The sequence below is a fragment of the Bufo bufo genome, chromosome 1 (genome assembly GCF_905171765.1).
Source record: "Bufo bufo chromosome 1, aBufBuf1.1, whole genome shotgun sequence".
Classification (NCBI taxonomy): domain Eukaryota; kingdom Metazoa; phylum Chordata; class Amphibia; order Anura; family Bufonidae; genus Bufo; species Bufo bufo.
In genome coordinates, this window is record NC_053389.1 from 423,512,204 (window position 1) to 423,524,513 (window position 12,310).

The following is a 12,310-nucleotide window of genomic DNA, read 5'->3' on the forward strand; positions in this document are numbered from 1 at the left end:
GCACCTGTAAATTACCCACATTATTATCTGCCACTAGGGATGTTCCCACAACAGTCTTTTATATCATTTAGCTGGATATGCCATAGAAATCATACATAGTCTGGGAGCCAAAGATTAGGGGCGCCCACCCCCTTGTTTGGTGAGAATTGTACTTACTTGACAGTTTCATGACTTTAAAGGGAACCTGTCATCAACTTTATGGTGACCTCACTGAGGGCAGCATAAATTAGTAACAGAAATGCTGATTTCAGCGAGAACCAGCATCATAATCATTGCAGCACAAACCTTGAAAAGAGTCAAAACTACCTGAGAAGAGTCCTGGTTATACCTAATCTCCTGCTCTCACCCATCTGCTGATGATTGGCAGTTCTCTCCTAGACAGAAAGGGAGAAAACTAGGTAGAAGCCGGTCAGTCATCAGCAGGTGGGCAGGAGAGCAGGAATTCATGAATAACCAGGACTCTTCTCAGGTGGCCGGGACTCTTTTCCAGGCCCAGTCTGCAATGATCGTGATGTTGGTTCTCGGCAACCACTTACTTTTAACTTATAAATGACAGAGCGCTGAAATCAACTCACCTCCTGTCTCTACTTTATGCTACCATTAGTATGGGCAGCATAAAGTTGATGACAGGTTCCCTTTAAAGTATACATATAAGCTCTTAACAAGCTCTGCCTCTACCAGATTTAAGGCAGCTATCCTATAAGGCAGTGGTGGCGAACCTATGGTACGGGTGCCAGAAGTGGCACTCAGAGCCCTCTCTGTGGGCACCCGCACCCTGGAAAAAGTCTATGCTGTACCAATTTGCCTCAGACTTTTCCTGCCATTCATCAGTGCAGGGCGCACTATGAACAGCACAGGCAGTGCATTGGATGTAGGAAGGCAATTATAGCTAAATGATAAAGTACATGGAAGATATACTATATTGGACTGTAGTATTCAGGATAAATTGCCATGTAGGCACTTCGCAATAAATAAGTGGGTTTTGGGTTGCAGTTTGGGCACTCAGTCTGTAAGAGGTTCGCCATCACTGCTATAAGGCAATGTTTAACCTTTTAAAAGTTAACTCAGCAAGGCCTTTTAAAAGATCGAACATTGACTTATAGAATAGCTAACTTACATCTCGTTAGAGACAAATCTTGTTAAGAGCTCATTTGCATACCCTATTCCTCCATAAGGAGATATTGCATTCCCCCAAAAATGTAGAGCATACATACAACATTGGAGCTATTTTTAATTGATTTAAATGTATTTTGGTTAAAAATATTTTTGTAATAGATTTTATTACAAAATGTGAAGGTTGCTTTTGATGGGCATGTCTTTTTTCAATCTATTTAACTATGTAATTTTTCTGTGTTTGGCTTCTGCAGCTTAAATGTTTCCATGTATGTAGCAGCTGCAGAATACCATTCACAGTCAAATATGTCAAACTGTCTGTCTGACAGCTCTCCTCTCCTAAACATTTCTCTAAGCTAATTCATAACCAAATCAAACTTCAGCTTTTTTAAGTATTAACAGTGTTTTTTCCTGAAATGTTGCATTACAACCTGAAATTAAAATGGATATTTGGGTGTACCATTTATTTACACAGTCAGTACATTGTGGGGCCTCCTTTTGCTGCCTTTACACATGCAACTCTCTTGGGGTATGTATCTATTAGCTTAGCAGATCGAGACACTGGGATTTTTGTCTGGCAAAGATGCTCCATCTCCGACAGGTTAGATGGGTGGTGTACAGCAATCTTTAAGTCATACCATAGATTCTTAATTTGTTTGAGGGGCTGGCGTAGATTTGAGCTATAACTTATGCCAGTTTCTGGCATAAGTTATAATATCAAATTAAATATGGATAGTGTATAAAACTAAAACATAACTTTTATTCCAAATTTTACTTAAAACCACTGACACAATAAAATACAATGTGCACTCCAAATAAAACATGCAACAAACCCAAAAACATGCAACCTAATTTGTAAGGTAAACAACCAGAATAAACTGCTACAATTGTATCCGCAACCTGGAGCCAAGAAATCACAAAAGGCCAGTAATAATTGCAATGGTCTTACTAGTAGCCAGGAATTGCTTAACTCCAGTTGCAGGATGATGACAGCGTTCATGGGTATTAGGACAATAAATTCTTGCCCTAGAAAGCCCTGTCAGGTCTAATTTCGTCCTAATGACCTCTGAAATACAAATTATCAAGGCCCTGGACGTCCCTACCAGGGGGCAATGTTATCTGCTCCTCAAGGTAGAGAAAATATATAGTAGAGTTCCAACGCGTTTTGTCTAGTGTAACTCAGGACTCATCAGGGGACGGGGAGTAAACCACTGTGAAACAATAAAGGGTTAAATGTGGTTCCACAGATAAGAAGGGGGGACACTATTAATGTCCACCACCATTCAGAGTAGATACAAAATAATGAAAAGAGCAAAGTGAAAATATGCCGCCTACATAAGTGCATATGGTGCCAATTATTATAGTAGGGGAACAAAGTCTGTATTTTTACCTAAAGTAGGATCGCATACAACACTCATCCAAACGGCCTACGTGGGTGCACATCCCAGGTTGAACTCTTCCACCCCAGGGATCTATATAAATACTTAAATTTGGTTTGAGACAGCACACCAGATGATCTTCAAGAAAAATTTATACTTTTATTGATTTTTCAACATCAGTGGTACATGTTATAGCAACATTTCAGGCCCAAATTGGTGCCCTTCATCAGGCTGTATAAGACCAATGTCTGATTTCATGGCTCTTATAAGTTATAATATATCTGGCAGGCCGTGAAAAGCCTCATCCTTCCCAATAATCCCCGCCACTTTAGAAACAGTGGTAAGAAAGTCACAAATTATGTCACAGATAGGCCCCTTGCAGACGAGCGTTCCTCCCGCAGCGAGTCCGCATCGCAGCACCTGGCCTGACCTCCCATCGCTGCCGGGAGTCATATAGCATTATATTGATTTATGATGCTATGTAACCCTTACAGTACTGTAATGTATTAGATAACACTGGCAGCATCATGCCAGTGTTATCCAGTACATTCCAGAACTGTAAGGGTTACATAGCATCATAAATCAATATAATGCTGTGTGACTCCCGGCAGAGATGGGAGGTGAGGCCGGGTGCTGTGATGCGGACTCGCTGCGGGAGGAACGCTCGTCTTCAAGGGGCCATATGGTGTGCGCCACAATTTGAGACTTTCTAACGCCACAATAATGCTATATAAGCATTGATAAATTTTCCTGGCCCAGATGGCCAAAAAGTTCAACCTGACCAGGAAACCTTTTCCATATGTTTGGGGAAACTTCCACTCCAAACGTGTTTTCTTATGTTCTTTTTAACCAGTGGCTTCTTTTCAGGCCACTCTTCCATAAAGTCCTACTCTGTGGAGCGTACAGCTTATAGTCGTCCTGAGTCTTCGCTGAATCTCTCATTAATGCCCTCCTTGCTCGGTCTGTGAATTGTCTGCATTGTAGTTGTGCCATATTCTCTTCATTTTGTTTGAACTGACTTGATGGTTCTCCACTGGATGTTTGAAGCCTAGGATATTTTTCATAACCCAACCCTGATATAAATTTCACCATAATTCTGCCTCTGACCTGTTTGGAGAGCTCTTTGGTCATTATGTTTCTGAATTAAAGGGAATCTGTGACCAGCGACCTCCCTATCAAACTGTTTGCATAAACACATAGCTGTTTTTCACCTTATTAAAACTCAGTTTTTCTTTTGTTGATCCAAGGCTCCGTTCCCGAGTTATGATACTTTTTCTTAATATGCAAATTAAGCCTTTGGTGCAATGAGGGCACCACCATTGCTCTTGTTGCACCCAGTCTCCCCTCCTTTCTGTGGTCAGCCCCTCCCTGGTTACTTCAATTGACAGGGCCCAGCAGTGGCAAAGCAGCGAGGGAGGGCTTGGCCACAGAAAGGAGTGGAGCTTGGGTGCAACAAGAGCAATGGTGGGGCCATTATTGCACCAGAAGACTAATTTGCATATTAAGAAAAAGTGTCATAATTCGGGAACGGAGCCTCAGATCAACATAACAAACACATTGTATAATGAGGTGAACCATGGCAATGTGTCTATGCAAATGGCTGGATATGGAGGTCGCTGCTAACAGATTCCCCTTAATAGTGATGCAGATTTCAGGGCCTGGTTTTCAGAACAGTTGATTTATAGTCACATCATGTGACACTTTGCACTCATGGGGACCTTATTCAACTTATTACCTGAATACTGAAAATAAGGCCCCATTCACACGACCCTATTTGTGGTCTGTATCCGAAATGCATTTTTTGCAGATTGGATGAGGACCAATTAATTTCAATGGGTCCGCAAAAAATGTGCACAGCACACAGTGTGGTGTCCACATCCTTATGTCCATTCCGTACCCCCTCAAAAAAGATAGAACATGTCCTATTCTTGTCCGACAGATGCAACACAGACGTCATCCCTATTTTTTGCAGATCCGAATTCTACGGACTACCAAATACATACGTTCATGTGAATGCACCCTCATTTTTGGACCACACATTATTTAAAGGGTTGATACATATGCACTCCCAATTTTCTATTTTTCTGTTTTTTTTTTTTTTTTAATTCCACTATAACTATTTTGTCAGGTCCAATACATACAATCTAAATTAATATCCATTTTAATTCTAGGTTGTAATGCAATAAAACAAAAGAAACACCAAGGGGGGCATTGTAAATAAGCTTAGAAGATCATTCAACAGAGGAAAGAAAGGGACTGGAGAAAAAGTTGTCTGACGGATTTATCACAGGATGGTGTTCTGCAGGTTGCTATGTACTGTGAAAGAGAAGCTGTAGAAGCTAGACAAAAAATGTAATGAATCAATAAAAAATAAATCTATTAAAAAATGTCTCAGAAGGTGTCCATAGCATTTAAGGGTGTATTTCCATCACAGACAATGGGGGCATATTGCCCCCATTGTCTGATAGGTGCGGGTCCCACCTCTAGGACCCGCTCCTACATCGCGAACGGAGCGGGGAAAGGTGGTGGAGGGCGCACTGCGCATTTGCAGCCTCCCTCCATTAATTTCTATGGGGTCACCGAAAATAGCTAAGCACTGGCTCGTTGGCCCCATAGAAATGAATGGGAGTGGTGGCTGCACAAGCGTGGTGCGCTCCCATTCACTTGTATGGGGAAAGTGTTTGGCTGTGCACATGCGACCACTTACCATTTGAAAACAAAACAACCTCTTCTTGTGAGGTTCGTAGTGATTATACGTCACAAAATAGATGTTTATGGCATTTCCAGTTAATATGACACAAAAGTTCAATGTGTTATGGCGGCTCTGTCCCCATTAAATATGTATAGATGTAAACTTTCCTACAGAAGTGCTGAAAATTCCATGAAAGGTGCCAACCTCCATCAGTTTGTATATAGAATACATGCGCTACTTATATGACCACGTCTCCCCTCCTTGTCTCTCCGCAGCGGCACCTGTCATCTGAAGAGTTCTATCAAGTGTTTGGAATGACCATATCAGAGTTTGACCGCCTGGCACTGTGGAAGAGAAATGAGCTGAAGAAACAAGCCAGGCTTTTCTAACTCGCTCCACCATGTGCCTCAATACGTACACCTCTATAAATATATTTATAAATATATATATATATAGAACTTATGTATAACTACTACACATAATATATATATTGTATCATAGGAAGACCTCCACAGAACTGGTTTTGTACCTCTCAGGAGTGATAGGGCCTGCAGCTTATTTCTATGCAGTGCGTTGTAGTCCCTTTCACTCCTGCCCGGGTTATTCTGTGGAGAGAGATATTTTCAACTCTTGGTTATATTTTTTAAATGCTGTTTTTTATGCGCCGCTGTTTTGGAGAGTTTAGAGACTTCAATGAACCTGCAACCTTAACATTGTTACAACAAGTCTTGAAAACCCATTTGTTTTGATCTCTCGAAATTCCCCCATGGTAACTAATTGGCAAGTATGCCAAATGTACGCTGGTCATGTCAGCCAGATCCCGGCGGTGTCACTGCAGATTGTTTCAGTATTAAGCCAACTGCTGACTAATGTGTGGAAACAGGATGATGCTCCTTGCGTAACAGAAGCCGCCTTTACCTGCTCACGACATTCCTTGCACGCTCTTTTCAGTTATTGATATCAATTTTATATAAAAGCTATATCGCTTATATTCAGCACCCGAAATGCACCAAGTGACTTTTGGCAGACATGGGTGCTCACCTTGTCACACAATAGGTAAGGTCAGCTGAGGCATTTGGAGCCTGCCACCATATGCAGAGATGTAAGCGAAACATGTAGCTCATTCCTATGAATAATGTAAAGTAAATACAAATATTGGCTCCTCTTAAAATTTCATGTACACCTTCAGAGGGCATTCTAACACTGTCTCATCTACAGTATATTTCCCCAATGTAAAGACTTGGACCACCAGTGCCCTCCTCATGTTGATGTAATACTGCTGTCAGTGGGACATATTATTTTTTTCTTTGCTGCAAATAGTGCCCGCACCATGTGATTTCACTGTGACATGTACTATTTTTATATCTTTTATAATTTGCACTTTTCTTCAGGTGACATTTTTACTTTTTATAATGTGCTCCAATTTTCATATGCACAGATTTCTTAGCATTGGATACAAAAAGCATTTTATAAATTGATTGTTACTGCTGTCCCGTATTCATTTCTTAGTATAGAGGATTAGGCTAGGTCCAAAACCACGCCAATCTGCCTGTTGACTGCATCTAAAAGCATTGCATTGTCACTTGCCATGCAGTAAACTGCCATATAGCTGCATAACCATGTGGCCAGGGGCAGACTGGGAACTTAAAGTGGCCCTGGAAAAAACTAAAAGTGGCCCCAATGTTGTAGATGGATCTGAATATGGGCCAATACAAGTTGGCAGGGTCAGTAATACCTTAGTACAGCAAAAAATACCATCCTACAGAACTAAATCCCACTTTGTGGCACAAAATACCTTTCCAGAAGCTGTCCCTCTGTCGTGACCATCAATAGCTGCCACATTCTATCCTTCCAATTGTCTCTAATATGGATATGGAACAGAGGTCTTAGGAGGTGAAATGTGGGCCACAACACCAATCAGCCCTACATTTAGCATGCTGCCTGGACTTCTTGTAATGATGAACCCTATAGTTCCTCCAGTAGTATGTACTGGAGGGCTCGGGTGGCCCTATGGGCATTGGTACACTGCGAAAATTTCCTGTAGGGTCTATGGCCAGTCTGCTCCTGCATTTGGCCCTTAATAACGAAACTGCTTTTAGCTGCAGTTGGCTTGAAAACTGGCATGTAGATCCGTGCAGTTTGCTCCTTTGTGGGGCAGCCAAACAAACTTTTTTTTATTATACATCTTAACCCTACATTGCTAGGCAAGAATGTCCTACCGTATTATACTGTATGCATTATTGTATGTATTATTATACATATAAATGATATACATAAATGAGCCTCTTTAAAGAGATAACGGTAGGGGCATATCTTTGTTGAAAAGAAAAGTGAAACTAAAAGGCCCTCCTAGACATAAGGTCAATAGGTTACGTCGCAGGAAAGAAGGATTGGACATATTGAATTTCACCACCCAACCCATTTGTTCTCAGGAGAGCAGATAAGCTGAAGCCTCAGGTGCCTGGTATTGGCTTTGGGCCCTTTTATACAGGCTGAGGATTGGGTTAATTATCAGGACCATAAGTACATACAAAGGGTCATTTTAAATAATTGGCCTGTGTAAAGGTGACACCAATGCTGATCGCATCTTTAATGGAGCACCTAAAATCATCAACCATAGGCAAGCATTCATTATAACTGTCGTTCATTCCTCTTTCGCTTTGCATCAAGCTGTGTGAAAGACCTTTTAAATGAGCACTGATCAACTTATATATTGTCGATCAGCAATCGTTATTGGACCAGCATTGACCCATGCAATAGGGCACTTACTCCCTTCTCCCCACTGAGAACATGCGTTTGGAGAAGCTGAGAGGAATAGCTGTTAAACAACAGCTAGTGAAGGTATATGGCCACCTTAGGCCCTCTCCGCCATTCAGAAGTGCTTTCATCTCATGATTCATGAGCCCTAAAGTGAGCTTATCAGTTTTTAAAAACAAATAAAAAAATAAAAAACTTGAAACCGGCTAATTTCAACAAGGGGAATCAAACTTTGCAGTCAGTAAAATGAATTTGGACTAGGGATGAGCAAACCTCTGTTTTCAAGTTCGGCGTACAAGGTTCAGGTTATCTAACAATTCCATTATAGCGGGAGATAACTTGGTGCGTGGTAGAGAAATCCATAACGGAATTCTTAGATAACCCGAACCTTGTACGTCAAACTTGAAAACACAAGTTTGCACATCCCTAATTTGGACTAATCAGTGTGCTTTCACGCAATGGTCCATCCACATTCTCCCATCCCCACAGTCTTAGAAATCAACTCCCCAGAGCCAAAGGATGACACTGATTACAGTGGAAACTGTGATGCTTCCATACTCCCAATTGACAAAAGGGGTGGAGACAGGAAAAATTATCAAGTTCCCTGGAGAACGTGGAGTTTTACAAATGTGAAACGTACTTTCTCCAACTTAACAAATAGCATGTGACTGTCTGGTTGCCTTGTTATAGTGATGGCTTAAGGGGTTATGTAATTTCTAAAGCATATGCGCACCCATTTTGCAGTTTACTGTACATTGTCCATTAGATGGTGCTCTTCCATTACATCAGGAGGGGAAGTGATTTGGCAGATATGTATTCATCCCAAGATTTAGACCTGCTTTGCACCAGTATGGGAAATAGTAATAAAGCACTCCTACTGCACAGAAATTACAAGCGACCGCTGCTGGTTGGCTTCTCGATTATAAAACTGGCTATGCACATTAGATTAATGTCAGATGAACCTGCCAATTTTGGTGACTGGCCAACTAACTAATATGTGTGGATGCCTCTCAACTCTTTCCTGATGTTAGATGTCCAGGGAGAGGAGGATTAACCAGTTGGATCTCAACATGCCCAATCCCTTGTTCTCTGGGGAGATAAGCCACCAGCAGTTTTTTCTGGCAGTGGATTAGGCTGTTCTCCCCATGCCAAACATGTGCCATGAGTGGTTGGGTGGTTGGTTTACAGCCATCTCCCTGACTTATTTTACAAAATATATATTACAGCACCCTATGTGTACCACTGGTACCCGTCTCTCTTTTCTATGTCTACTTGTTAGGGATCATAATTCACTTTCCCCTTAGGCAGCAGTAACATCAGAATCACTCTTTTATTGAATAAACGCATGTATTAAAACGCAGATTATCCCTGAAACATTCCTATGAGAATAGTGCAGAACGGTACAATGACCAGCCATCATATTATTGTGGTTGCTCAATAATTCACTGTGAAATGAATAACAACCTGCAGTGACATCCTGACCGTACAGCATACACGCCTTAGTAAGCCCCTAAAACAGCACGTCCCATGAGCCTCTTCTCATGTTTTCTTGAGAAACACCTTAGGCAAGGAAAACACTTGGACACAACGGCCAGTGCAGCAGAAGTTCTTCTCTCTGAAACATTTCTTATCTCTGTTTGCCTTGAATTTGGATTCCAGATTTGTTAACTATTAAAAAAAAAACTGTTGCCTCTATGTGTCGTCTTTTTGTGACTTACATACAGTGAATTACTATACACCCATACACATATATGTTTCTCAACATGTATGTGCACCCATGAGACATTATGTGTTGTTTTTTTTTTTTTTGCTTTGTTTTATCTGTGGTCCAAAACCAACAACCAGCCAACATCAACAGTGTTTAAAATGAGTAAAATCCCTCCTGTAGTGAATATGAAAGAACAGCATTTCTAAGAAATATTGGATTTCATAGCAGAGCAGCTCTGATGTCATTGACTTTTGTCCTGCTGGGGATGTTATGTTGGTGTTCTGCAGAATGTCAGAAATTATCATTACAGAGTATCAGAGGGAGACGTGTTTAATGACTGATAGCATGGAAGGATCAGTGCTAGATGGCAGTGCAGAATATTTTACTTCTCAGCATCTACTTTATTGTATTGAGAATGGCATCTGTCATCATGACTGAAATATTAAAGTCTGACTGATATGAAAACCTTCAAGCTGTGAAGATATTTATGCTTATGGGTAGCATCAAATTAAAGGGGTTTTCTAACTGTAACATTTTCTTATGCTACTTTGACATTTTAGAAAAAACATCAGTAGGAATTGAGGAGCTTAAACACCCACTGTTGCCCTGAATTAAGGTGTCCCATCATGGGCCTATATACTATACAGGCTGTCCACAATGCGGCCCATTAGAAATGGTCATCTCATGCCTAGCCTCTAGCCCTATAATTCTTTTCTTTGGGCTAAACCTTGAGAGGGATCCCTACTACGAAGTCATAGAAAATGAGTAGGAAATTGCCAGAGGATGAGATCAGGCTGCCCTTCTTTTCTATGAGCAATGATTACGTTGTTGGACTATCCTATGTAGTAGAATTAAAATAGCAAGGGACAACTAATTTTTGTATAAACCCTCTTTGCTCAATGTGGACCACTGAAATTAGGTACTCAAATGTCCGTGAGTTGAATCTCAAGAGAACATGGGTCATGTAGCAAGACAACAACCCTAAACACACAAGTCAGTCTACCATGGAATGGTCAAAGAAGAATAAAGTTAACGTTTTATGAATGCCCAAGTCAAAGTCCTAACCTTAATCCAATAGCAATGATGTGGAGGACCTGAAACGAGGAAACCCACCAACATAACAGAGTTGAACAGTTTTATACAGAGGAATGGCCTAAAAATCTTCCCAGCAGGACTGATCAACAATTACTGGAAATGCTTAATAGCAAGTATTGCTTCACAAGGGGTCATACCAAATACAGAAGGTTCACATACTTTTTTTCACTCACATATGTGATATTGGATCACTTTCTAGGACTGCTAGGACTTTTGTGTAAATCTGATGTAGTTTTAGGTCAAATTTATGCAAAAAAAATTTGAAGGGTTCACAAACTTTCAATCACCGATGTATAGTTCTCTCAATGCCTTAGGCTTCAACTAGATGCTCTTGTGTTCCTGTTTGTTAGGATAGGATTTCCATCGCCAAGCAGCTGCAAACCTAAGATTACCTTGCATGACACAAATTAGCTATGAGAGCTGTATAACCAGTTACTTAAAAAAAAATATATATATAAGACTTCTACTGTAGGTAACTTTGATACCTAATGTACATACACATGACAGCTGCCCCAGCACACTGTGTATGGATGTAGCAGAGCTGGGTGTGTTGGGGCAACTGTCATGTGTATGGATGTACACTAGGTATCAGAGTTATCTACAGTAGAAGTCTTATATATATTGTTTTTTAAGTAACTGGCTATACAGCTCTCATAGCTGTGTGGGTAAGTGCTTTGCCTCTGATACAGAAGGTCATGGGTTCGAATCCCATCATAAACTTTTCTGAAAGACAGGCTAAATAAGAACACGATTACCAAATCTTCAACACTAGAGGCTGGTGGGAACACAGGAAGAGGAAGAGAGGCCTGCATCGCATCGCTGACATGGAGGTAAGTATAAAAGTGTTTTTTTTTGTTTTTTTTTAAATACCGGACTGTTACTTTACTGCCATGCCCCACTCTGACGATGTGCGGAGGTCAGCCAGGATTGCAGCACGAGTCTAGTATTTGTTTTGATGCTGTGCTGGATCCGCCTCGCATCAGGTGCACTGGGTGGAGTCATTAGTTTAAATGGTCTCCAGCTAAGTGCTCTGAGCGGATTATACTGTTCATTATGGTCTGGGAAGTTTGGAGGGAAGGTTGGCTGTTTGTTCCTGCTCTCAGCAGATAAGTGTCTTTTCTTGTTTGGTTGTTTATGTCATCTATCCCATCCAGGTTCTGTGCGAGCAGGCTGCTCCTCTCTCCCCACTTCACCATCTCAGGGAGTTCAGGGTTCTGTTAGTATAGGCTGGAGGACACAGCAAATCTACCTTCAAGGTTTGTCTGTGGAATGAGGCATTGCAGGCCTTTTCGGCAATAAAGGAGCGTTTTGCGTCTGCTCCCATTCTGGTACAGCCGGATGTATCTCAGCCATTCGTGGTCGAGGTTGATGCATCAGAGGTGGGGGTTGGGGCGGTGCTTTTGCAGGGTCCTTCTCCTGGCAAGTGGGTCCCGTGTGCCTTCTTCTCCAGGAAGCTCTCGGTCGCCGAGAGGAATTATGATGTTGGAGATAGGGAGTTGTTGGCGATCAAGTTGGCCTTTGAAGAATGGCATCACTGGTTAGAGGGGGCTTCTCACCCCGTTACTG

The 12,310-nt window shown here is 41.4% G+C and overlaps 1 protein-coding gene across 4 annotated transcripts in view; it reads left to right on the forward strand.

Moving 5' to 3' along the window:
* The window catches only part of ABLIM3 (actin binding LIM protein family member 3), a 236,793-nt gene extending 227,137 nt beyond the window's left edge, over positions 1-9,656 (forward strand). For 2 of the 4 annotated variants that reach the window (XM_040406436.1, XM_040406445.1), the window contains one exon: positions 5,460-9,655. In XM_040406436.1, the coding sequence (XP_040262370.1) occupies positions 5,460-5,573 (114 nt within the window). In that variant the 3' untranslated portion in view covers positions 5,574-9,655. Of the gene's footprint in view, positions 1-4,663; positions 4,869-5,459 lie in introns of those variants that run through there. The other 2 variants (XM_040406441.1, XM_040406438.1) reach the window with 2 other exon arrangements.
* Positions 9,657-12,310: the final 2,654 nt, after the last annotated feature.